This window comes from Phodopus roborovskii, unplaced genomic scaffold (assembly GCF_943737965.1).
Source record: "Phodopus roborovskii unplaced genomic scaffold, PHOROB, whole genome shotgun sequence".
NCBI classification, from domain to species: Eukaryota; Metazoa; Chordata; class Mammalia; order Rodentia; family Cricetidae; genus Phodopus; species Phodopus roborovskii.
Window position 1 is genome coordinate 21095093 of NW_026126541.1, and position 27152 is coordinate 21122244.

The 27152-nt window shown below is 44.8% G+C and overlaps 1 protein-coding gene across 4 annotated transcripts in view; it reads left to right on the forward strand.

The window, feature by feature from the left end:
- The first annotated feature begins 10147 nt into the window (after window positions 1–10147).
- Window positions 10148–27152, forward strand: part of Myof (myoferlin) — a 138516-nt gene continuing 121511 nt past the window's right edge. For all 4 annotated transcript variants that reach the window (XM_051199900.1, XM_051199902.1, XM_051199901.1 and 1 more), the window contains exon 1: window positions 10148–10272. In XM_051199900.1, coding sequence (XP_051055857.1) covers window positions 10185–10272 — 88 coding nt within the window. In that variant the 5' untranslated portion in view covers window positions 10148–10184. The remainder of the gene's footprint in view (window positions 10273–27152) is intronic.

Consider the following 27152-nt stretch of genomic DNA (forward strand, 5'->3'; position numbering starts at 1 on the left):
GGGCAGGCAGGAGAGGGCGGGGCCTGCAATCTGAGACAGGCGGGAGAGGGCGGGGCCTGAAATCTGAGACAGGCGGGAGAGGCGGGGCCTGCAATCGGGGCAAGCGGGAGAGGGCGGGACCTGCAATCGGGGCAGGCGGGAGAGGGCGGGGCCTGCAATCTGAGACAGGCGGGAGAGGGCGGGGCCTGGAATCGAGGATGGAGGCGAAAGGGAGGACCCAGGAGCCTGAGGGCGGGGCCTGGAACCTGAGGCAGGCGGGGCGAAGGCGGGCTCTGGGATCTGAGGAAGGGGCTTGGAGCTACAGGGCAGGCTGGATAGGGGTAGTGCAGGAAACTTTAGAGCTGGCGGGCACAGACTGAGACAGGAGCACTGGGTCTCCAGGCTAACCCGAGTGGGACTACGTGTGTGTGCATGTGTGTGTGTGTGGGTGTGGTTCGGGGAGAGCCGGGCGTGGGGCCTGGGGATGGTAGGAACAGGGCCAAGGACAGACTCGGACACCCCGTTAAATCTGGGACTGCCTGCTTTTCTCTGCGGGTTCTGACTCTGCTGCTCCCCATAAGACTAGCTCTGTGACCCTCGTCTGGGAATGACCAGTGGTGTGCGTTCTTTGAGAACCAGCTTGTCTCTGTGTAAGATGTGGAACCCCTCCATCTCCAGGATAACTGGGTTCCCCAGGGAAGAACAGCTTCCTACTCTTCACGGTGGACCGCCGATTTCCTCTAAAGTCATGAGCAGAGTGGGTCGCTGCGCTGATAAGATCTCCCAGTTTGAAAACTGAGATTGTGAGCCCCAGCAGCCACTTCAGATTGCTGCTCTACTGACGGAAGTGTCTTTATCAGTCAAGTCTGGGTCTTGGTTGGCGTCCTTGAGAACTTTATTGTTTGCTAGGGCGTTGTCTTTCTAAGACCGAAGGTAAACATGCCAGAAATTTACAACGAAAAATTCAGTAGAAAAAAAAAAAAAGAAGAAGAAGAAAGAAAAAAGAAAAACTCAGTAGCAAAAGCATCCTGGGAAGGTTCTGTAGTACAGGGGTTAAACTCCTGAATGCCTTTTATTAGATGTATGACCTTGAGTTCAACAGGTAGCCTCTTGGAGTCTGTTTCCTGATACTATCTCATAGTGTGGCTGTGAGGGTTAAATGATAGAATCGATGGGAAATGCTTAGGGCATAACAAATGTAGTATGCTAAGTAAAAGATAACAAACCCTGGCGTTACTGAGTCAAGTGAATGAGAAACCATGTAAGGAATTTCAGATTTTTTTTTTTTTTTTAAGGAGGAAGTTGGCAATCCAAAAAAAACAGGATTCTGCTTCCTCCTTCCTGAAGTCCATGGATGGAGAGGCAGAGATGGAGAAGGAATAGTGTATTATGTATTATGATTTGTTAAAGCTCGCCTGAGGATTCAGAAAGCAAAGTTAGCCAGAAGCCATAGAAGCCAGGCACACATCTTAAATCCCAAAACTCAGGATGAAGAGGTAGATGTATCTCTGGTAGCTCAAGGCCACACTGAGCTATAAGAAATATATCCAGTCCTAAAGATAACAGCTCATACAAAGATGGTCTCAGCACCTGGGATCACATGCCTTTAATCCCAGCACTAGAGGGGTATAAAAGATAGGAGCAGGGTCTTCAGGAGTCAGTATCAGCAATTGGAGGATTCATTCTCCTGTTACGTTGAGGATAGGAAGGATTCATTCTCCAGCAACACTGAGGATAGGAAGACATTCAGTCTCAGGATTCTCTAGCCATGCTGAGGAGCGGCAGCAGTCTGAGATTTGATGGAGTCAGGATTGCCTTTCAGTCTGAGACAGAGTAAGAGCTAGTGCCCAGCTGCTTTGCTTTTCTGATCTTCAGCTTGAACTCCAATACCAGTCTCTGGGCCTTTTATTTATGTTTTGTGTGTTACAGAATAACCTTATTAACCACATGGTGACATACTAGAAGGCTTTTGCCTTTCAATGGTCATCTGACCCCCAGTCATGTTTTTCAAGTGAAGGTATGCAGGCCCCAAATAGATGGAGTCTTTAGCAACCCAGTGTTCCAAAGAGCAGCCTGTTCTGGTGTGCTGGTGTAAGGATGGAAAATACAGCCTAACTCTCCAATGATCCCAGGAAGCTAGAAATTTAAAAATATTATCTAAAAAGCCCTAAAAACCTCAAATTCCAGACCCTGTCCTCTGCCAGTAAATAGGCGAAGGTCACACTCCTTGTTGCTTAGACAGTCAGACCCTTGAGTAATCCCGGCCTAGTAAGATAACAGAAAATGGGCTGACTAACCACTTATCTGACTTCGTAAATGGCTTGTGAAACCCCCCCACCCCAGTGACCTAAGTAACTGCCAATTATCACTCCACCCAAGAGCCCACACCAATATAGCTATAGAAAAACAAAAAAATTGATTGGCCCACACCATGTGGGATCTTGACACTTTGGGATGATTGTTTTGGTGTGTGGGCTTTGTTTTAAGCTCTATAAAAACTGTCTCAATTCTGCTCTCGAGGTCCTCAGTCCTCTACCCCTGCGTGCTGTATGACGGTGAACCCCAGTGCACTTGGAATTAAAAGTCCTCATGCTTTTGTATTAAGACCGCTTCTCGTGAGTGATTTGAGTGGGAGCGTGAAGGTTCGCGCTCTGCAGGTCTTTCACTGGCTGTTCGCATCTTACCATTCTTTACATAGAGCCGTAAGGAATGCAGGTCAACAATTCCGTGTCTGGCTGTTGTTGTGACCAGCTTTTCTGACAAGCACCCTTTCCAGCAAGTTGACCTCTCATGACTTGGGACTAGGGAGTGCTCAGGAGGGGGAGGGTTGTGTTTCTAGCTGACTTCAGTGAGCAGGTGATCTATCTACAAAAGCTGGATTTCAGTGGGCAGCTAATTCTGGAGAGTACAAGATGGAGCAAGCAGAATGGGGGCGTTGTGTGTGCTTTCATTTCCAGGAAACAGTTTTGGTTATCTTCGTATTTGTGTGTTAAAGTGTCAGAGGGGATTGGGGGTGAGAGAAAGTTTGTCACAATGAAGGAAGATGTGAATATTTGCTGCCCAGCCTCCAGATAAGAGGGAAAATTAGAATAAAGTGTGGGGGTATGACACACACCCACACACACCCCCACACACCCAGCGGTGGGGCTTTAAAGCCAAATGGGAAGCATAGAATAGAGGAGGCATAGGGAAGAGATGGCGGCAGGAAGGTAACAAAAGTACACCTGACTGGTACTGGAATCTATGGGACCAGACACTGCAACTCTACACCTGCCCTTCAGGACCTTGGTTCTGTTGGGAGCTGCGCTATGAATAGGAACTACTAGAGAGAGGAGCAGAGCAGAGGGAGGCTCATTGGGAGGCTTGGTTAATTGTTTTGTTTTGTTTTTCAAGACAGGGTTTCTCTGTGTAGCACTGGAGCCTATCCTGAAACTCACTCTGTAGCCCACACTGGCCTCGAACTCACAAAGAGCTTGGTTAATTTTGTAAAGGCTGTCGTTGGATCTAGACATCAGTGTTTGCTCTTTATAGACAGGAGCTGCCAGTCAGGAAGCTGCTGCAGCTGGCTGTTTCCAAGCTGGTCACATTCTCAAGGTGATGCTGCCAGTTCATCCAGGGCTCATCTTTATTCATGAGAGGAGAAAACTGGGACAGGCAGCAGAGAAAGTCTTTATCTCAGCAGGAGAGCTCATTTCCTCCCCAGTAGGAAAGTGCTCTTAAGAAACAAACACTGTCAAAGGCTACTGCATGGCTTCAGACTCACTAATTGGAAATCTGGAGGCTCTTTTGATTTGAAGGATTGCATCTTCCAGAAGGTCTTTCATGTGTCCTTTGGACCCTGCCTGAAAACAGGCCTCCATGTCTCATAGAACATTCTGCCATGACAGAAAACTGCTGGTATTGCCAAGCAGTGATGGCACACGCCTTTATTCCCAGCACTCAGGAGGCAGAGGCTGGCAGATCTCTGTGAGTTCAAGACCAGCCTGGTCTACAAGAGCAAGAACCAGGACAGGCTCCAAAACTACAGAGAAACCCTGTCACAAAGAAAGCAAAAAAGGAAAGAAAACTCTTGGTGCTCTGTCCAATATGGCAGCCTTGGCCTTGTCTGGCTGATGACTGCTTGTAGCATGGTCGCTGTGAGAAACTGAGTTTTAAATTTTACTTAGTTTTGTTTTAGAACTGACACCTAATTCCATTATTAGAAAAAAAATTAAGTATGTTTGCAAAAACATTTGGATACAGGAGCTAGTGAGATGGTTCAGCGGGTAAAAGCTCAGGCTACCAAGTCTGAAAACCTGAGTTTGATCCTCAGGATCAACACAGTAGATGAGTTACTGACTCTATAAGTTTGTCCACATACAAATTAAATTGATGTGATAAAAAAAAGGGGGGGCATGTACATATCTTTTGAGCTGTAAATCTTATAAAATTTAAATATAGGTCAAATTCTTCTGATGAAAACTTTATGTCCAAAGTGAGATCTTATACACATAGCAGATTTTAAAGACTTAGTATAACAATAGAATCTAAAAGAGTATACTAATCCTTATTTATCTTCTTATATACTCAAAACCATAATATTGTGGATTGACTAGTTAAAATAAAACACTGAAGTCAATCTTAACTATTTGTGTTTATTTTTCAGTGTGAGTACTGGGAAGTCCAAAATGGTGAATGTGACTCATGTTACATTTCTTTAGGACAGCACAGTTATGTATATAAGAAAGGTTCTTTACTGCAAGGTGTTTTGGTTGGTTGGTTGGTTTTTCGAGACAGGGTTTCTCTGTGGCTTTGGAGCCTGCCTGGAACTAGCTCTTGTAGACCAGGCTGGTCTCGAACTCACAGAGATCTGCCTGCCTCTGCCTCCTGAGTGCTGGGACTAAAGGTGTGTACCACCACTGCCCGGCTATCATAGGTTAATTTTTAAAATATGGTTGGTGATATAGCTCAGTGAGAGAGCACATACCTAACAAGCATGAGGCCTTGGGTTTGATCTCTAGCAAAGAAAAAACAAGGGAGAAAGGAAGGGGAAGGGGAGAGGGAAAGAGATTCTTTTTGGATTGTATATGTGTATATGTGTGTATATGTGTATTGTATATGTGTATATGTGTATATGTGTGGGAGTGTGCTTGAGTGTGTGCATGTGAATGCCAGAGATCAGCCTTGGGTGCTTTTCCTCAGGAGCCATCCATCTTGTGTTTTGTTATAAGGTTTCTCACTAGGACCTTATCTTAGGGTTTCTATGGCTGTAAAGAGACATTGTGATCACAGCAACTCCTATAAAGGAAACCTTTTAATTGAGGTGGCAGCTTACAGTTCAGAGGTTCAGTCCATTATCACCATGGCAGACAGACATGGTGCTGGTTACATCTTGATCAGAAGGCAACAGGAAATGGTCTCCCTATCACACTGAGGGAAGCTTGAGCAAAATAGTCCTCAAAGCCCACCCCTACAGTGACATACTTCCTCAAACAAGACCACACCCACTCCAACAAAGCAACAAAGCCATACCTCGTAACGGTGCCCTGCCTATCCCTCTCCTACATAGCTGTTGGCTGTCCAGCTTTTTTATAAGACCAATCAGGTGCCTAATGCAGGCAAGGTGAAACAAATGTAACACACCTTTACATAATTAATTACACATCCTTATATCATTAAACAAATACAGCATAAACAAACGTAACATAACTTTACACAGTTAAAGTAATATTCTGTAGCATAAACAATGCAACACATCTTTGTTTAGTTAAAGTAATATTCAACACCACCACACAGCCATGATTTTCTGCCCAAGATATCCTTTCCCCAGTTTAGTTATTTGTCAGTAGTCAGGACCCATGAAAAGGAGTCCATTTCATCCATGAGATTTGTGCACTGCCCGCTGTGATTTGTTTTTCTGGGACTTCATCATCCCCACTGACATTAGCCTAGTTCTGAAGCAGAGTGTGCTGGTTGGTTTTTGTCAACTTCACACAAAAGAAGTAGGGATTTCTCTGATGATGATTGATGGGGAAGGGTCCAGTTCACTGTGGGGATATTATTCCTGGGCTGGTGGTCCTGTATGGTGTAAGAAAGCAAGCTGAAGAAGCAAGCCAGTAAGCAGCACTCCTCTGTGACCTCTCAATGTTCCTGCCTCATCAAGTTCTTGCCCTGGCTTCTCAGGTGATGAGCTTCAGTGTGATAAGATGAAGTGAACCCTTCCCTCCCCATGCTGCTCATGACCATGGTGTTTTATCTCACCAATAGAAACCCTAACAAAGTCACAGAATCTCTATCTATTGATAGATAGAGGACTGAAGTTCTTACAGATGAGAGTAGCTTTCTACCGGAGTCTCTGGTGTTTTCAAAATACGTGTTATCCAGGACCCTAGCAGTAGGATGAGGTTCTTCTGGCCTTTGATGTAGATCTAATCTATCATGTTCATTTCTGGGGTGCTTTTTCACCCCACCTTCCACTGCCTGCTAGAGAATTCATGTTTTTCCTCCTAACTTGAGGTAGGCTGGTTTTGTTTTGTTTTGTTTTGGTTGCTTGTTTTGATAATTTTTTTTATTTAAATCTGAAATAAGCTTGTTTTGCATGTCAATCTCAGTCCCTGAACTCTCCCATCCTTCCCTATCCCCCACCACCAACCCCCATCCCATCCTCTTTCTGCTCCCCAGGGAGGATGAGGCCTTCTGTGGGGAGTCTTCAGTCTATCTATCATTTGGGGGAGGGCCTAGGCCCTCCTATGTGTCTAGGCTGAGAGAGTATCCCTCTTTGTGGAATGGGCTCCCAAAGTCCATTTGTATACTAGGGATAATTACTGATCCACTACCAGAGGCCCCATAGACTGCCCAGTCCTTCTAACTATCACCCACATTCAGGGGGTCTGGGTTGGTCCTATGCTGGTTTCCCAGCTGTCAGACTGGAGTCCATGAACTCCCTCTTATTCAGGTCAGCTGTTTCTGTGAGTTTCTATAGCCTGGTCTTGATCCCTTTGCTCATCACTACTCCCTCTCTGCAACTGGATTCCAGGAGGTCGCCTCAGTGTTTAGCTGTGGGTGTCTGCTTCTGCTTCTATCAGCTACTAGATGAAGGCTCTAGGATGGCATATAAGGTTGTCATCAATCTCATTATTGAGGACAGGCATTTAAGGTAGCATCTCCAGAGGTAGGCTGTTGTTATGAGTAGAAGTCATCCTTGTAGTGCATACACCCAGAGTCCAAGGTGTCCTTAACCTGTGAAACTCATTGCAGCACCCTTGGTGAGTGTCTACATCCATTTATGTTCTGTGCCATTCCTTGAAGCAGTACCTTGAAATCTAGTCTCCTGGGCATGGCACAGCCATTGCAGCCAGGAACTCTCAACAACTGCAGATGGGTACACCAGGTTGACATAAGAATGAGGCTTTAACAGCCAGCCATGGATGGAGGATGGGCTCAGGAAACCCTACTCCCCCTTAATGGACTATTTGCTTCTGACAGATTCCAAGTCAGGAGGAGTCATTGCCTTTAGTTATCTCCCTACTGGTAACTCCACCGGGCTTTAATGGCTAGTCCTAATTCAGTGGCCCCACAGATGGCTCTGGTTAAACCAGACAAGTCACAAAAATAAAAGTCATAAATCTAGGAAAGGAGAAAGCAAGGATTGATGAGAGTAACAATGGTCTAAGAAAGGGCTGGGGAAGCTGAGTGGTGGTGGTACACTGACTGCTTCAGACTACCCCAGCAGGTATGGGAGTTCCATGGGTTGAGGGTTCTCGAAGACTAGGTGGGTAAGGATTCAGCGGTGACAAAAAGAAACAAGAGGCACTTTGAATCTGAATTTTGCAGTTTTCAAGCAAGGTTTTTATAGAGATATTTTCTCAGGGGATGTTTTTGTTAAGCAAACCCAAACATATGACATTATTGTTACTTGGCACAGTAATGCAGAAATTCAGAACTTGAAATCACCCAGAGTTAATCAAAACATAGAGTCGTCCTTGGTTAACATAGAATCATGCAAGGCTAACTGCATATTTCTTAAATCAAATTAATATATTTTGTGGTCAGTTATTGTTCAATATCTATTACCTGGTTCTTGTGAGTTTTTGAAATATTGAGCTATTTTAACTCTTTCCTATTAAAAGTTTTCTTTACCAGACATTTAAGCCCACTCTCGATGACACGTGTGCAGCCATATGGAATTTTATTGTTGGGAAAGTTTTTACTATTTGTACTTATGTGAATGACGTGAATGATTTGGAAAGTGCTGCTTTTTCTGGAGATGAGGTCATGGCTAGTGACCCCATCTCAGGGGGTGGTTTCTTATCTATATCTCTCGCTTGAAATGTCAGTGTAGGCTTTCAGGAACATTTCATTAATATGAAAAAGGAATAGAAGAACAAACAGAAATTGGCACAAGAATCACAGCCCAATATTTTTCTATGGCTGAGAGTTTCACAACCAGTTCCTGGAGACCTCCTTCTTTTGAAGTTATCTCCTCAGTCTGTGGAACTTGTCACACAGAATCTACTGGATTTAATGTGACAATACACACTTTTCAGGCCAGCATTCTGGAGGCAAAGGTAGGTGGATCTCTGTGATTTCAAGCCTGGTCTACATATTAAGTTCCAGGACAGCCAGGACTAAGCAGAGAAACCCAGTCCTGAAAAACCAAACAAAGAGGAAAGGAGGGAGGGAGAAAGGGAGGAAGGGAGGGAGGGAGGGAAGGAGAGAGGGAGAGAGGGCCTGGGAGAACATAATTATAATGCATTATTTACAGGTATGAAATTGTCAAAGAACTACTTTAATAAAGGAAAATTGGGGTGATTTTCTAGTGGACAAAAATGTCTTTCACATGTGGGGTACAGCCATGGTCTTGTGCAGTGTGACATCCGCAGGGGGTAGTTATGTGGTCACATTTAAGATGTATTCATTTTTAGAGAAACATGTTTCACACTAAAAGGAGAAAACCCAACTAAATTAAACAAAATTAATGTTTTCTAAATTCCATGTAGACTGTCCATGGCCACCAAATATAATTCTGTATATAACTCCATACTTTGTATAAGACTTGAGAAACTTAACGGAGATAGAATTCTGTAAGTTTAGTTCTACTTTTCCAATACACTCGGACTGCTTGCTTCCAGCTGTTTTTTCTTGGTTGTATGCCAGAAGCAAAAATAGGTTCTATGCTTCCACAGCCTGATGTGGTCATTCTGAAACACAATAAACTGATTGACTGACTTGTGTTAACAGTAAGAATTATGGAATCATGAAATTCTAGCACGACAGTTGTGATTTTCTACATGCGTTCTGCTAGGTTCCAAAGGACTTGCGTCTTACAACACATATCTATTTATATCTATTACAAATAAGGACCTGGAAGGAGAGAGTGGCTAAGAAATTTGCTCCCGCAAAGTAGCTCTAAGTCATGTGCTCTAACCATCAGGCTGCATAGCCTTACGTCACTCTCTTTAGAAGTAGACAGTGCATACTCAGAACAGTGGACAGCCACTTCTCCATTTCCACTCAAGACTGTTAACTTTCCGTGGTCTAGAGAAGCTGGGATCTTACTTTCGAAGGGTTCCTATGGCAAATCTGTTGGGAAGGAAAGGGACCAAAGAGAGTTAAATCTGTATAACCCTTTTCTTCCAGTTCTAGGTCATCAGTTCGTCTATTCCTGCGCTACGCAGCAGGGGGCGACTCTTGGCAGCTTTTTAAAAGCCTTTAATGTTTCGGAGGGGGCGTGTCCACCAGCGCCAGAAGAAAAGGCAAAAGTAAAATTAAAAGCCAACTAAGTAGTTTTAAAACTTCACGAAATTAGGCCAACAGTGCAAGAGATGGTAGAAAAACAACGAATTGGGTTCCACGAGTTACTGCTCAGAGGCAAATAATATTTCTGTGGTTTTCCTGCAGTTCGTCCCAACCCCATCGTTGTTTCATTTGCTGCACAAAGTTACTTTTCGCCGTGGTGTCCTTTTTCAGGCTCACATTTTCTGAATTCATAAGCCGTGCCTGCGGCCCTTCGTGGACTCCGGGAGTGTGGATATCAGTTTACACTGGGCTTTCAGCAAATAACCCTCTAGAGCGCCCCCACCCCACCCCGCCTCCTCCACCCTCCCCGCCCTGGAGAAACCTCCCCTAGCCTAGAGACATCCTCTCCCAGGGCGGAGGGCCCAGCGCCAGCGCCAGCGCCTGCGACTTCTCCGCTTCTTGGCTCCCACTCGCTTTCTCCAAGAGCCATGCTTCGAGTGATTGTGGAATCTGCCACTAACATCCCTAAAACGAAATTTGGGAAACCGGATCCTATCGTTTCTGTCATCTTTAAGGGTAAGGCAACGTTTTCTTCTTTTTCTGAAACCTTTTCTGGAAGGCTAGGCACTTGGATCTCATTCCTTTCAAGTAAGCACTTGGCGGATGGTGAAGCCAATCCTCTCTGTTTCCCTGGCGGTTCCAGGTTTACCTGGGCAAGTCAGGATAGGTCACTGCTGAGGGTATTTAACTTTCTCCAGGGCTTTGAGGCTCACTGAATGACCTGGTGTTTCTGTAAACTCTTGGGGTGACTTCTATTTGTTATTCTCTAGATTTCAGGTATGGTGTTGTTAGTTCAAAGTCAGTGTCCGTGGATGAGGGTGCATTTTTAAAACTTTCTCTCCTTGTGAGAAAAGAGTAACGGAGGAAGAGGGGAATTCATTAACTGCCAGAGACATCATTGCACTAATGACCAGTTTGATGCCTCTTTTACTGTCATTTGGGCTTTCGGTGCGTTATGAAATTACTCATGTTCTCCATCTCCAGGAGTTGGGTGTTTGGGTATGTTCTGTAACTTTGGGATTGCCCACCGGAAGGAGCTTCTCTGAAACACATCTGCAGCTTGGGAGTCTGGCTGTGTGACCTTGGGCAAATGACTTCATCATTCCTCTATGTCTTTATGTTCCTCTGCAAAACAAGGGAGGAAAGTTTAGACTGGCTGGTCTTGAAAAGGCCTCTTGGAATTCCAAGCAGTTATTTATGACACTAACTGTGATTGCATTGGAGGGGTCCCAGTGGCTGCTAATGTAGGATGCTCGTCCCCCACTCCCCACCCCCACCACACACACTAGGCGGGGCAGATGACCCAATCTGGGGTTGGAGGGCTGAGGCAAACCTGGACTTGGGAGGTTCCTCTCTTTTCTCTGTGGCCATGGTCCTAGTAAGATCGCCAACTCACTTCTCAGTGGGTGGACCCTGCTGGACTAGAGCTTTGACAGGCAGGCATTTCCTTACCACACCTTGGCACAATTCCCTCCAAACCCAGGAATCTGACAACTTCTCCCTCACAGGGTCTGTGTAGTTTACCTCTTCCTCCATTCTTGTGTCTATTTCTATTTCTCTTCTCAAATCTTTTTTCCCCCAAGGGTGGGCAAGAAAAGGGAAGACATAAAAACTCAAAGCTGCTGAATGGCTGTTCAGTTAGAAAGATAAAAAGGAAGGGAGGGAGGAAGGGAGGGAGGAGGAAGGAAGACAGGAAGGAAGAGAAGGAAGGAAGAAGGGAAGAAGGAAGGAAGGGAGGAAGGAAAGGGAGAAGGAAGGAAGGAGGGAGAGGAAGAAGGAAGGAAGGAAAGAAGGAATGGAGGAAGGAAGACAAGAAGTAAAGAGACCTAGAAAGCAAAACTGAGACCCTTTCAGGACAGTTTGTTTTACATTTTACTCTGGATTACGGGAAGTCATTTGACTTTTAAGAACCTATTTATCTTAAAGCTGTTACCCAACACTGACACAACATGAGGAATTTGTGCTTTTCATCATTGGCATTGGCATTGGGACTGAGAGGCCACTTTCGAGGCAAATTGTACAGATTATGGAATAATCCAGAATTACCACTTAAAATCTAATTTACACAGGAAGAATATGGAGTAATTTAAATTTTTAATTACCTGAAAATATGTTGATGAATGAAAGCACTCAATTGAAATGGGGAAACTTTTAAATTGGCAAATGTGGTCTAACCAAACAATCACATTTCTGATTCCCTTTGGTTGTACAGATTGTGTGATAGTCATTCATTCATTTATTCATTCATTCATTTGGCACAAGAAAGATCACTGAACTCAATTTGGGAACATCTGAACTGTTGGCATGCATTTCTTTTTGATGGGTTCTCCCCATTTTTCCATCCTGGGGATCAAACCTAGGGTCTTGCACACACTGCCATTGAGCTGCATCTGTCCTGCACATCTGGACACTGGCCAGCATTCCTAAATATCTGATAACCTTGGCTATCCCCACTCTAACCTGTGGAGTATCAGCTTTCTTAGCTCTGGCATGTACAGCATACTCTCTAGCATTTTTTTTTTTTTTTTTTTTTTTTTTTTGAGACAGGGTTTCTCTGTGTAATCATTGGCTGTCCTGGACCAGGCTGGTCTCGAACTCACAGAGATCCTCCTGCTTCTACCTCCCTAGAGCTGGGACTAAAGGAATGTGCTGCCACCCTGGCCTCTCTTTCTAGCTTTAAGATGCTGTAATTTTCTAGTACCAAGACTTTGACCTCTGCTCTCAGTGAGTTCTGAGAACAAGTGTCTTAGAAGGTATGGGAAAGACAGTAATGGATACAATTTCTCTTGCCTTCCTTCTTTCCCAGTAGTCTGAAAACCTTGGTGATGGCAAAGCCTTTCTTTTGTGTGTCCAGTTTTGAGCGCTGTGTAAAATCAAGTAGGATTGAGTCCTGATAGAACAGAGGATCTTACATGGTGGTATCAATGTTCATAAATGACCAGGGGAGAAACCAGCTCTGCCTCCTTCCTGTGATAGTGGGAAAACATGGCTGATGATGCTCGTGTGGATATTGTGAGGCTGTGACCATCAGCTCTCCAGCCCTGTGACAAGGATGGAGATAGCCACCCAGGAAGACGGAACATTGCTTTGACTCAGAGTTTTGGAGTTTCAGTCTATAACTGAGCAGATGGATTGCTTTTCAGCCTGCAAGGGAGGAAGGGGGGAGCACTTCCTGGTAGGAGTGTGTGGCAGAGCAATCCTGTTCACATCATGGTCAGAAAAGGGAGGGAAAGGAAGAGATAAGGGTCTTGAAACCTCTCCAAAGACACACCCCAGTGACCTAAATCCTCCCACAAGTCGCCAGCTCTTACAAGCTCCCACCACCTAGGTTCTGCCACATCATAGGCTGGAGAATAAGCCTTTCACTGCTGGGACTTTGAGGACCACATCTCTGAACCCCAGCAGAGGCCCTGCTCGCCCACAACTACACTGCAGCTGGGAGCATTTATACTAGTCACCAACTAGCTTGGGGCTGACCTTAGGCCTTGTGTAGCCTTCCACTGTGGAGCTGTTGCTCTGAGCCTCATAGGAACCAGGAAGGCTGGTTGCGTTTCTGCTGTTGGAATTTGGATGAGCATATTATGAAGGCAACAGAACCCATGTCATTTTTCTCCTTCTTGGGTTCCACCAGCTAGTTATAAATTTTAAGCCAGCTTGGCTGAATGCTACAGGTAGCCGTCTGCCTCCAGCACCTTGTAGACAACCAGAGTGTGCAGCTGGGGCCTGGCATGGGGATTCATGCTTTTGGGATACCAGCTCCTTCCGGGTGTTGTCTGAGGTCCTACATATGGACTGATATGTGGAGAGAAGAGGTGTGCTCACTCTCTTATGTGGCAGTCCAGAGATCTGATCACAGCTTCCTGTATCTCTGGGGCAGAAGATTGTGGAGGCTCTCTATCTTCATTGCTATGCTTGAGTGTTCCCCAATAAATATTTGATATCCTTTTATTTTGGCTCTTGTGGACTTCCTTATACCAGCTTACAGGGACCAACAGGAATTAGACCGTATAGACATCAGAGACCTCTAAACTCTGAGACATAACCATTTGGAGATTTGTTTTTGTTTTTTTTGAGACAGTTTCTCTGTAGCTTTGGAGCCTGTCTTGGAACTCACTCTGTAGACCAGGCTGGCTACAGACTCATAGAGATCCACCTGCCTCTGCCTCCGGAGAGCTGGAATTAAAGGTGTGGGCCACCATCACCTGGTTCCATTTAGAGATTTTAAGTATGGGCTCAATGGTTAAAAGAGCTTGCTACCAAGACTGAAGGCCTTAGTTCAGTCCCCAGAATCCACATAGAGTAAAAGAACATACTCCTGTAACTTGTCCTCAGATCACCCCTACCCCAACACACACACACACACAAACACACACACACCACACACACACACACACACACACACACACACTCATACACACAGGAACACAGGAATACAAACGCAAATGCAGACACATACACACATTGACAGACACACATTCACACACAAGCACATACACACACATAGACACTCACATATAGACAGACACACACTTCAGACACAGACACAAACATACACACTCACACACAGACACACACACACAGACACACATTCACAGACACATACACACAGACACACACTCTCAGACACACACACAGGCACACACTCACAGACACATACACACAGACACACACTCACAGACACATACACACAGGCATGCACACACATATACACTCACATATAGGTACAGACACACACACTTCAAACACATACAGGCATACACACTCACACAGAGACACACACATCCACAAACATACACATACACACAGACACACACACACTTCAGACAGAGACACACACAGGCATACACACACACACAGAGACACACACTCACAGACATACACACAGACACACACACAAACAAAAGAAAATATTTAAATTTTAGTTAATATCATATCTTAATTCTTCAAATATCAGCAAAATAAAACAGAACACTATAGAAGGGATTATACAGCTGAAAAGTGAAAATTCCCATTCCAGCCCTTACTATTGTTTTCACTCTTCTGGGAATCACTGGTCCAAACTAGCTGTTTGTTTGTTTGTTTGTTTGTTTGTTTGTTTGTTTGTTTGAGGCAGGGCTCATGTAGCAGAGCTCAACCTTCAAGTCTGTAGGTATCTGAGGATGACTTGAAATTTCTGATCCTCTTCATTCCCCGTCTCCCAGATGCTGGACATCTGGTTTATTAGTCTGAGCAATTGGGTTTAAATCTCTTCCGGCCCCTTGCTGGGACATGCACACTGTTCCAGTCCTGTGAGCATGCACACTTCTGAAGGCCTGCCACTGTGGGTTTTTTTTTGTTTGTTTGCTTGTTTGTTTTGTTTTGTTTGTTGGCCTGTAGTCTTTTTTAAAAAGTTGTTTTGGTAGACGGATGTTACCATGCACTTTCATGTTCCCTCTGACTCATCCCTTGCTTCTGTGTGACAGAATTCCCTTGACAAGGTTAGTGGAGAGAAACCCTTCTTGTCTATCCCTACCCTGGTGTGCCTTTACGCCGTGGCAGCGTTTTATTCATGGAATCACCCCTCTCCTGGGAAACACGGTTGCCACATAGCAGTTTTGCTATCCTGTCCTGATGGTAGAGTCATTCCTGTCTTCTTGCCACTTGCAGAACTTACTCTTGTGGGAGTCTACTGCAACTGTCCACTTGGTAATTGTTGGGTTAGTATGTGAGTTTTTTGTATTCTTATTTCCCTTGAACATTTTTTTTTTAGTGTATAAGTCTAGATATTTTTAGTGCCTCTTCCAATCAGCACATCCAACTTTGAAATCTTTTTTCCCCTTTTTAATTTTTTTCTTTTTTTGTTTGTTTGTTTTGTTTTTGTTTTCAAGACAGAGTCTCACTACACAGCTCTGACTGTCCTGGATTTACTCTGTAGACCAGGCTGCTCTCCACCTCACAGAGATCTGCCTGCCTCTGCCTCCCTAGTGCTGGGATTAAAGACACAGTCATTATGCCCAGCCCCAACTTTGAAAACTTAAGGAAGCCACTTCCTCTCCTTAAGAATCTTTGGGTGTGGGGGTGGGAGTGGGGATCAGTAATGGTCTCTCTGGAAGGAATACATCTGTGGAGATTTTCATAGCCTGTGGGTCTTCTTACCTGTTCTCATTTACCTACACCCCGAGCCATCTCACTGGCCCTGTTTCTTAATAAGATCCTCTTTGTTATTTGAAATTACTGCTTGAAACTGTAGTATAAAAATTCTTGCAAGTGAAAAACATCCCACACTAAAATTAATCAGACTGGAAGTCTATGAATCTCAATGAATTTCACTGAGTAGTTACAATAGCCAATCAAATAGTTTCATCATCATCATCATAATAATAATAACAAATAAATGCAATGATGAACCAGAATCAAATAAATAAAAAGAAATTACTATCTGAAATTTGTCATTTGATTTTATTTTCATTTGGAGATATAATACAGAATGTGCCTCTGAGTGTGTGTGTGTGTGAGAGAGAGAGGCGGAGAGAGAGACAGAGAGAGAGAGAGACAAAGAGAGAGACAGAAAGAGAGATATTCCTGCTGCAAGTTTGTTTTCTATTTTTAAGTGTAATTTATTTATGTGGCACAGTGATGGTTTATACTTTTGAGATATGGTGCAGCACTGCAATACGGTGTAATATGCCAGACTACTGGGCATGTGGTACAGAGTGAAGGTTTGAATTCAAAGCCAGGTTGGGGAACATAGTAAGGATATTGTGTGTGTGTGTGTGTGTGTGTGTGTGTGTGCAAATTGGCATAATTACTACCTTAAGATTTTTTATTTCCTTGTATGAGAAACATTCAAAACCCTGTGACATTTTCTTTCCTTCTTTTTTCCTTTTCTTTTTGTGTGCATGTATCTGTATGTGTGTGCTGTGTGTGTGTGTATACAGTGTACATGCCGGTGGCGCATGTGTGGAGGTCAGAGGTTAGCCTTGAGTGGGGATTCTCATCTCACAGTCTATTGAGGCAGGTTGCTTGTTTGTAGCTGGCACACAAATTTCTGAGGATTCTCCTGCCTTTTCATGAAAAGAATTGGAATGATAGAATCACAATGTGTACAGCTTTATGTAGGCTGTGGAGATTTGAACTCAGGTCCTTGCCCTTGCTCAGCAAGCACTTTGCCCACTGAGCCATGCCCCTACTGTCCAGGGATAACTTTTAAAAAGAACTTTTAGATAAACTTTAAAAACCTGTGAGATTCCACTAAGAATGGTGAAATATGATGGATGAAAGATCTCACGAGGCTTATTCACTGTAGTCATATAGAACCTTGATCTACCTATGGTACATTATAGAGTCTAGAAGATTCTTCCCAGCTAATGATGGTCATGGAACATGGGTACTTCAATAGAACCATGATATTGTAATGGCAAATACTCAGGAAGGCAAACTGTTTAATCTACTGAGTCATTCTCCTCACTTCCGGGAGAAACGGGCTTGGACACTCACTACTGAAGGGTGGTGGCCCCACCCTGCCGAAGCATGGAGACTGTACATTTCCCAAAGGCACATTCTTTGGCTCTCGGTCATTTGCAAAACCACAGTTGCCTTTTAGAAATTAATTAGCATGCCCTATTCTTCCTTCCCTTCTCCACAGCATAGCTCACCACTGTGCCCTCAGCCAGGGGCACTGGCACTTTCTGGTTTCTCCCTGCCCCTAGGGGTTCTAAACCCTGCTCCAGTGGCATGGCATGTTTATGCCTTCACCAACAGCTGACACATTAATGTGGATATGCTTTTTCAGTGTTGACCATTGAAAGCAAAGAGCTGGTAGTAGAGGCATCTTGGAGTAATAAAGCCTATTGTTGTTGTTATTATTATTATTATTTGTAATACTGAAGGGGGGCATGGTGATTGGCCCATCTTTTGTTCAGAAGAGTTAACACTTAAAATTCTCTCGGTGCTTGGTGGATGGATTTGGGAAAAGAGCTACTTATTGCTCCGCACATTCCTGAACACTGAGCATAGCCGGTTGGTAGCATGTGCTATCCAGACAAGTTGACGTTTGCATTCTTATACCTGCGAAGAACTATGAGAAGCTGCTGCCTTCCATGCTGAAAATTTGTATGTGAAATGTGTGCTGATCTCCAGCACAAACGCTGTCTAGAACACTCTAGTGTTACAGCAGCCACCGAACAGCTGCTCTGTTGAACACGGGTGTACTCTGAGCACAGTTCTCACAGACATAGACGTGGGACATCTGTCACCTTAAGCCTTTATCAACTAACTTCTAATTGGCTATTGCAGAGCAAAGGCCCTGGGCTCTAGAGCCAGCCAGGCCTGAATGAGAATTCTAATTGCCACTTATTTTGTAATTGCTCAGGAGCCAATGAAACGTCTTCAGTGTTTTACATAATACTCAGTGTTAGTTTTTTTTTTTTTTTTTTTTTTTTTTTTTTTTTAAGCAACTTGACACAAACTAGAGTCACCTGGGGAGAAGGAACCTTAACTGAGGAGTTGCCTGCATCAGATTGGCCTGTAGGCAAGGTTGTGGGGGCACTTTCTTGATTAATGATTGATGTGGGAGGGCCTAGACCACTGTGGGTGGTGCCATCCCTGGGGAGATGGTTCTGAGTTAGAAAGTGAGCTAAGCAAGGATAGTGAGAAAACCAGTAAGTAATCAGTGCTCCTCCATGGTCTCTGCTCTAGTTCCCAGCTCCAGGTTCCCACCTTGGCTTCCTTTATGATCATTAGGGATCAGAACATGCAAGCCAAATATACACAGCACCAGAAAAGCAAAGGAGCATAACCGCCTAGCTCGCAGGGTTACCTGAGGGTTCAGTGGAAACCCAGAAGGCCTTGCACATAGGAATTCTAAATTCCCCTCCAGTTTGATAAGTTGCTTTCATGGAGTCCTACAGTGTACCAGACAGTTGTAAAGAGCCAAAGTGAAAACCAGACTGAATATGTTCTGTTCTTCTAGGCCTACCAACCAATTAGGACAACCAATTAGGACAACCAAAATAGGACCAACCAATTAGGACATTAGCATGAGATACAGACTAGAACAAGCATGGGAAATTTGCAATTTAGGAATAAAAAGAAGACAGAATTGGTGGCATATTCCTGTAACCCTAGACCTGAGAAACAGATGCAAGAGGATCACTACAAGTTCAAGGCCAGCCTGGTCTACATATCTAGTTTCAGACCAGGCATATATAGGGAGACCAAATTAAACCAAACCAAAGCAAGCAAGCAAACAAACAAAGAGTAAATAGAAAACGAAACTTTGAGGAGAAGATGTTGACATTTAATTTGGTCTTAATTAAAGGAAAAGTAGAAGTTAAGAGGCCTCTGGAAAAGGTTTACATCTTAGCATCTGGGAGCCTGAGATAGGAGGATCAAAAATTTAAGGCCTGAAGTGAAGTTCTAGGAATGAAAAAGAGAGAGAGGGAGGGACAGAGGGAGAAGGAAGAGAATATTCCGGGCTTTGAAACAATCACAAACGACTGGAATTGTGGATTTATGAGGTGAGGTGAACAAGAGTAGTCTGGTTAGGGAATTGTGATTCACTGGTGACTACTGGGAAACCTCTTTGTGAATGGCATCCCCAATAGTCTGGGAGATTGCTTGGGTTTATTGAGTCACATGCTCCCTAGGGCAGAGGGAGCTCCTTCAGCTGCCATCAGAAGGGAAGAGCTAATGAAATATACAAAGGAAACGGCCTGATTGATCCAAATTAGTGAGGAAACCACATCTCAAAGGTGAATGGGGCCACCCTTCTTGCACTTCACCGTGAAATGAAAACACCAGACTGCCCTGTGCCCTGTCCCAGTGTTTACCCTGTGGGTGAGCGGGGTGGGTGGGGTGGCTCTGTGAGAGACCATCAAAAGGGAGGCAACCAGGGACAACAGCTTAGAATGTGAAAGTGATATCTGAAAACAAACATAGCTGGCATTTCCTCAGCCAAGCTGAGATGTGGGTCTCATTCACTTCTTTCCCCGAACCTCTGTCCAACTTGGAAGGGTAAGCTGTCACAGTCAGGAGTCATTCTGCCAGCACAAGCCTATTTAAACTTGTTTGAGGGAACGGTGGACATTTCTAAAGCTACAGAGGAATCCTTACAGAGTCCAGGTTATGGGCTTCACAGGAGCAAGACTCATGTCAGGCAAGACTTATGTGCTCTCTCTTTCCCTCCCCTCTGTCCCCTGAGTGATTCCAGCTGGCTCAGTTGTTGTCAGATTGATTCACCCCAATCCGCTGTGGCCAAAGAGTGTAGCAGCCCAGGACATACAAAGCAGGTATACCAGATGTATCTACTGCAGCGTGAGACCTGAAGACCTACAAGTTGAACCACTTGACTCATCTCCTTTCAGCCCAGGGAACTAGGCCTATCTTCAATCAATCACTTGACCCGATCCCCTATACAAATGGCCCCTTCATTCTATGATCAACACAGTGTGGGGAAAGGGATGGTCTTTGGACTAGGGAGGTCAAGTTTCACCCCTGTTTTTATTACTAGGAGGTGAATATCTTTGAGCACCTATACTTAAAGCTTTCAAATCGTCGTCTATAAAATGTTGGGGAAAATGTTCCCCTCCTAGGGTGTTATAAGGAGCGGTAGAGATAAAATATCTAAAATACTTTCAAGAGTTCATACCCTCCCTCTCTGAGATCTCTCCTCCCATCTCTGGAGGGATGCACAGAATCCTGGGGGACTTTTCTCAGGCACAGCCCAGGCTTAGTTGCTCAAAATAAGTGGGATCCCCTTTAGCTATGATTGCACCAGATTGTTTTTTTTTTTTTTTTTATTTTGATATTTTGAGACAGGGTTTCTCTGTGTAACAGCCCTAGCAGTCCTGGAACTCACTTTGTAGACCAGACTGGCCTCAAACTCACAGAGATCCGCCTGTCTCTGCCTCTCAAGTGCTGGAATTAAAGGTGAGTGTCACCACTGCCTGGCTGCACTAGAATCTTAAGGCAGAGCCTATTTCTGACTTATTGGTGTGAGTGTACCAGGACCTCTCTTAAGCACAAGGTTTTGTTTTTAGTTGCGGTGAAAAGCAGCATTTACCATCTCAACATACTTCTGTTATTACATATTCATGATGTTTCTCTTACCTTTAGGCTATGGTGAATAATGCCACTATGAACAGTGGGATGAAAAGATGAGCCTATGTTCATTTTCTGGGGGGGGGGGTAGGAAGTCAGAGTTGGAATCACTGGATCCTACCATCATTTTGTTTCTAATTTCCTGCTGTGTTCCACAGCAGCTGCTCTATTTGCAGTGCATGGAGATTCCAATGTCTCAGCTTCGTGGACAACACTGTCTCGGGTTTTTGATAATATCTGTCTCAATGAATGGGCCAGGCAGGTTCATAGGTAGCAACCCCCTTCGTAGTGAACTTTCAGCTCAATTGCCTCATTAGCACAATGTAGACAATGGCTACAGTGATTGCTGAGGTTAAGTGGCCAGAGTTGTGCCAGGGATTAAAGGCCTGCGCCACCATACCTGGCACTAGAGCTTTAATCTTATGAGTTGCAAGAACCTCTCCAAGCCTCAGTTTACCCAGCTGTCCTAATATCTCTTTATAAAGATAAAACAAGATGGTGTGTCTCAGGTGTCTGGACCTAAAAGGAGGTTTATCTTCACCTCACCTCTTGAAGTCTGGATCTCTTTGCCCATTGACAAGTGAAAAGCCAGTGAGCGAAGTTGGGTACTAAAGAGACAGTAAATTTGTGTGTATACCTGGCAGGAGCTGGAAGCTCTCCTTTAGAAGGCTGAGCTGAGTCTAGAGTGGTTTTCATGTCGTGTTAAAATGACCAGTCCACGTGCTGAAATCAGAACAGTTAGTTAATTTTGAAGATGCCATTCTTCAATCACTTTCTGCAGACCAACTGTGTGCACCATTATCTAGAGACGCGCTATCCAATAGAAACTCTTATGACATAAAAATAGTCAATCGAGATCTGTGCCGCTGTGCGATCCACTAGCCATGTGTGGTTGCCACTCACCCAAATGCCGCCACTGTAACCAAGGGATTGAAATTCTAATATTAACTGCAACAAATTTAAATGTACCTAATGTGTGTGTTTACTCATGGCCTATAGGACAGCACAGTTAATGGGATGGCCGCAGTGTCCGAGAGTCCATATATCTTCTACTTGTTCATGGTTGTTAGCACCTCCTGATCCCAGTGACATCATCTATCAAATGGAGAGTCATTACCTCACACAGCACAGGTGTGAGGATTTACACTCTGGCCGTGAGAGCAGAGATCACACTGAGTGCGTACTCCGATGAGTGTTGTGGAGCCTTGGACTAGATGGCCAGCCTGAGGGATCATCACATGCCACTCTAGCGCCCCTTGCTCAGCGCTCCTGCGTGCTTCCACGGTGTGCATTATTGAATCCCCATTGTTTTCTTAGGGAAGTCTTTCATCTTCGTGTTGCATGCAGGGAACTTGGGCATAGGCAGGGCTGGGTTTAATTGGATTCCAGATTGATCCCTGGGCTCTGATGGAGCTCAGTGTAGATGAGGAGACCCGCACATAGTTGAGTCTGATACCAAGTCAAATGAATACTCTGCCCCCCTCTACAAGGATTGGGTTGTCCAGTATGCTGGGGTCATTCGGAACTAGTCAGAAAGCAGGAGAAAGTTTACCAAGAACAAAAAGTATTTCTTAATAGAGAGAGAAGGAACAAAACCTAGCCCTCATGGCTGCCACAAGGTAATGCAAACATTTATGACAGGCTGTGACTCAGAGGCCCAGAGGTGACACAGCTTAGCAGTGTATCGTTCCACTGATAAGTAAGATAAGACTATTTTATTAGCAGGAACTGAGGCCTAGTTTATTATACACTAAGTATTCTTTAATCTCACATTTAACTGGCAGGCTGGGGCCTCATTTCATTTCACCACACGTTTCTATTTTTGTTGATTTTTTTACCTACACCACATTTTTCATCCCAGCAGCACTACATATGGATTGGGAAAACAATTCTGCTCGTTTTCTTTCTTTCTTCCTTCCTTCCTTCCTTCCTTCCTTCCTTTCTTTCTTTCTTTCTTTCTTTCTTTCTTTCTTTCTTTCTTTCTTTCTTTGTGTAACAGCCCTGGCTGTCCTGAAACTTGTTTTGTAGACCAGGCTGTTCTCAAACTCACAGAGACCCGCCTGCCTCTGCCTCCCAGTACTGGGATTAAAGGTGTGCGCCACCATGCCTGCTACTATCTTTCTTCTAATAAACAATGTAAAACATTATTTTTCTGCTCATCCCTCCTCACTGCCTAGGCCCTCCCTATCTCTCCCTATTGGTGGTATCTGCTTGGGCCTTATAAACATGAATTACTCAATAACTATGGGTGAGGGCTCTTTGGAGAATGGGGAGCAAGCTGAGCTTACACCCTGCCCACAGGCAGCCAATAGGCTGCTCTGTAAGCAGAGGGGAGTTTGATTAATCGAATGTTTTAAGCCTGGAAAATTGTCCTTATGTTGATGATGAGAACTTGGCAGCTGTTATGGACTGTGTAACAATTTTACATCTATTGGTTTCATTTTAATTAATTTATTTTGTCACTGAAAATCTGTAGTTTTTTGTTTGTTTTTAGTTTTTGAAGATGGAGTTTCTCTGTGTAGCCCTGGCTGTCCTGTCCTGTAGACCAGTCTGGTCTCAGACTCACAGACATCTACCTTTCTCTGCTCTCTGAGTGCTGGGTTTATAGTGTGTGCTGCCCACCACCACCACCTGGCAATGAAGTCTTTCCTTAAGTTGTGTTTGTGTGTATATGTTATATGTCTGTTTGTATGAGGTAGGCGTGCTTGATGAGCATGTGGAGGTCAAAGGAGAAGACTGAGCATTCTCTATTGCTCTCACCTTCTTCCTTTGAGACAGAGTCTCTCATTGAACCTTGCAGTTTTTAGGCTTGGCTAGACTAGAAGCTACCACTCTTTCCAATCTTCCCATCTCCCAGCTGATATTGCTGGTACAAACTCAAGTCCTCCTTAGCAAGTGCTTCCCCCCCCCCAGCCTGCTCTTCAGTCCAGAATGAAATCTTTTAGAGCTAGGGAAACGATTTTGGGTAGTGTGGATTAAGTATCTAGGTAAAATCTCATAGTAGGTGCTGAGGCTGCCGTTACACTGTTGTTTCTTATGAGGAGCCAAGTGTTCTCTCAGCCATGTCTATTCCTGACCGACGCTCTCCTACCCTCGGCACGTTTGGTACTCTATTTCTTCCAAAGGAGTAACGTAATATAGTTTTCTTTCTTTTTTGTTTTTCTAAATAGTGACTCCCTATGCAGCTCTGGCTGTCCTGGAACTTTCTATGTAGAGCAGGTTGGCCTTTCACTCACAGAGATCCCCCTGCCTTCATCTTCTGAGTTTCTGGGTCAAAAGCATGAACCACCGTAGCTGACTCCATGGTCTTCCTTTTCTACTCTTGCATTTCCTTGGGAGAGTCAGCTCTTGGGTTTCTTACCCTACTGGGGTCAGAGTCTGGGCACTGGGACCTTTGGTCTGGACACTTCTGACCTCAAAGGCTTTGTTTGAGACTTCCGATATTATCTATACGAGTAGCATGGCTTGGAGAAGAAGCCCTTCCTCAAACACAGTGTCCAAAGTCATTTCATGAGCTTGGTCTTATTTGTTGTTCACAGCCCTAAGAGTTGCTGGGGTATATTTCTGTTTTGTAAGTGAGGAGGGTGTGCACCTCAGCAGGACTGGGGAAGAGCAGAGCTGTGTAGCCAGGAAGAGGCAGAGAAGGAACAGAACCTGGACATGCATCAGATGTCATAGTCTGGGCATGACCTTTCCATCCGCTCAGTGCACAGTGAGTTCTCTTTGCCATGGAATCTCTCACTTTAATTCTACCCTCTGTTCCTTCCTAGATACCCCTGACAAAGAGCAGCCCACCTCCATCCCTGACTCCCCATTCTTTCTTAGATCTGCATCTAACAACCGGCCAGCTTATTCAGGAGCTAGAGGCCAGAGCCAACTGCAGCCTAGGAAGGAGAGCTGAGATGCATTAAATTGTTGGCAACGGTGAAGCTCTCCTCAAAGACCCAAGATTAACTGTGGGGTGAGAGGTTGCCTCTTGTGGAGCAAAAGACTGCCCAGCCCTTTTCCCTGTAGGAAGCCTTGGGCAAGTCAGTTAATATCGCCTGCTTCCATTTCTATAAAGTGGGCACACTAGTACCCCAAAGTAAGTTTGGGCATGTGTGTGATTATAGTACCCACACAGAGTCGTCTGGCTGCCAGTGGGGCTGGGGACCATTTCCAGGTTGGCTTTAAGTGGGGTCTTTTGTGAGTCTCTCATGCTGCCAGGGTTTACAAGTCCCTTGGAGGACTAGTGTTTCATTCAGGAGCTCACAACCCGAAAGGACATCTGAGAGGCCAGTGGGGCATTGGGCTGCAGATGGAGGAGCAGGAACCCAGCCTGCTTTGGCCTGGGGTGTTCCTGTGTCTATGTTATCGGCTGCCTCAGAAATATACAAAGCTCCTTCTTTGTATCGTGCTTGCGGTTTGGCCCCGGTGCACTTTCCTTGAACTTGTTTGGCAACATCTTTCTGAAGTATTGGGGCAGCCGGGGCTGGAATGAAAAAGTCAGGCATGCCTCCAGAAAGTTCTGCTGGCTGGCTTTCCGGGACTCCCTTTAACTCCTGGGGTCTGAGAAGTCCCCCTTTCCCCGCTACAGACAGCTCTGGTCCCTGGTCCTCATGGGATTGCCCCATCCTGTCGGTTGCCAGGCTGACTGACAATCACGACAGTCACTGCCCATGCTCTCACTACTCTGGGTGGCCACTGAGATCGAGAATGGAGCCATGAAGGATTATTCCACCAGGCCTGTCCCCTGTGGCTGTGGGGCCTGGGAACGCCCAAGGGAAGGCAGAATGGCGTGCTGCCCTGGTATCTTAATGAAAAACACTCCAATGGCTGCTGTTTGCTCAGTGCTTAGACTCAACACTGTAGATTCGTATTCATGCTCTCTTTTAATCATTAAGTCAACCCTACTCATCGCACTTATGCATACCCGGGATGTCCAGCCACACAAACCATGGAAAAGCTCTCTGTCCACAAGCACTCTGTGGGACACCTGAATAACAGTATTGATACATTATAGTCATGACCCTCAAGGAGTCCTATTCCTCTTTTTTGTTTTGTTTTGTTTTGTTTGTTTTGTTTTTAGGTAATTTAAGAGCTATCCCAAGTGCATCCTCCCCGCCCCAACCTCCCCTCTAGGAGTCATATTCTTTAAGATTGATTTTTATTGTTTGTATGCATCTATGTATGGGCATGTGTGCATGCATGTGAGTATGTATGCATGTGTGTGCACGTGTGTGTGTATGTGTGTGTGTGTGTGTGTGTGTATACACATGAGTGCTAGTGCCTGCAGAGGTTGGAGGTATTAGATTCCCCTGAGAACCGGAGTTACATGTGGTTGTGTGCTGTCCCACATGGGTGCTGGGAGTGAGACTCAGGTTTTCTTCAAGAGCAGTGAGCACTCTTAACTGATGAGCTGTCCATCCAGTCCCAATGAGCCACAGTCCTACCTTGATCCTCCAGCTTTGGAAACTGTCCTGTGTTTTAACCACAATGTTGAAATTCCAGGTCCACCATTTGCTTTCTGTGTGACTTCTGATAATGGGTGATAATCACAGGACTTACCACGGAGAACTGTTAGGATGGAATCGGATAACTCATTGGAAAGTGTGGGAATAATGGCCACTTTGAAAACTTAATAATTGTTAACCATGTGTAAAGGCTTAGATGTTCTGGGACATTGTTTAGCAAGATGTGGGATGAATTTATATGTGGCTGTCCATTTCTCAGAAGAAAGGGGCATAGACCAGAGAACCCAGAAGCTTTGATCGGGAGGACAAATTTAGATTCAGGGCTAAACTCAAGGTCTTTTTTGTATATGTATGTGTTTGCCTGAGTGTCTGCATGTTTGTGCACTGTGTGTGTCTGGTGCCTGAGGAGGCTAGAAGAGAGTACCAGATCCCCTGGAACTGGAGTTACAGACGGTTGTGGGCCCTGGGAACAGAGCCCTGGTCATCTTCAAAGGCAGCAAGTCTTAACCACTGAGCCATCGCACCAACCCCAAAATTCTTTTGTCACTGTTTATGAGAAAAGGCCTCATGTAGCCCAGGCTGGTCTTGAACTTCCTCTGCAGCCAAAGGTGACTTTGAACGTTTGATCCTTGTACCGTCACCCCTGAGTACTGAGATGACACATATCACCATGCTCGGTTTATGATCAAACCTAGAGCTTCAGGGAACTCCAACAACACCTCGAAACTGTAAAATCTACTAGGAGAGTTGGCCAACAACTATTGCTTCCCTGCATGGGTTTTAGGGCCACTGATGTGTATGTTGGAAGTGTGTTAAAACCTGATACCATTGCAGATGTTATTATTAAGAACAATGGCTGCGATT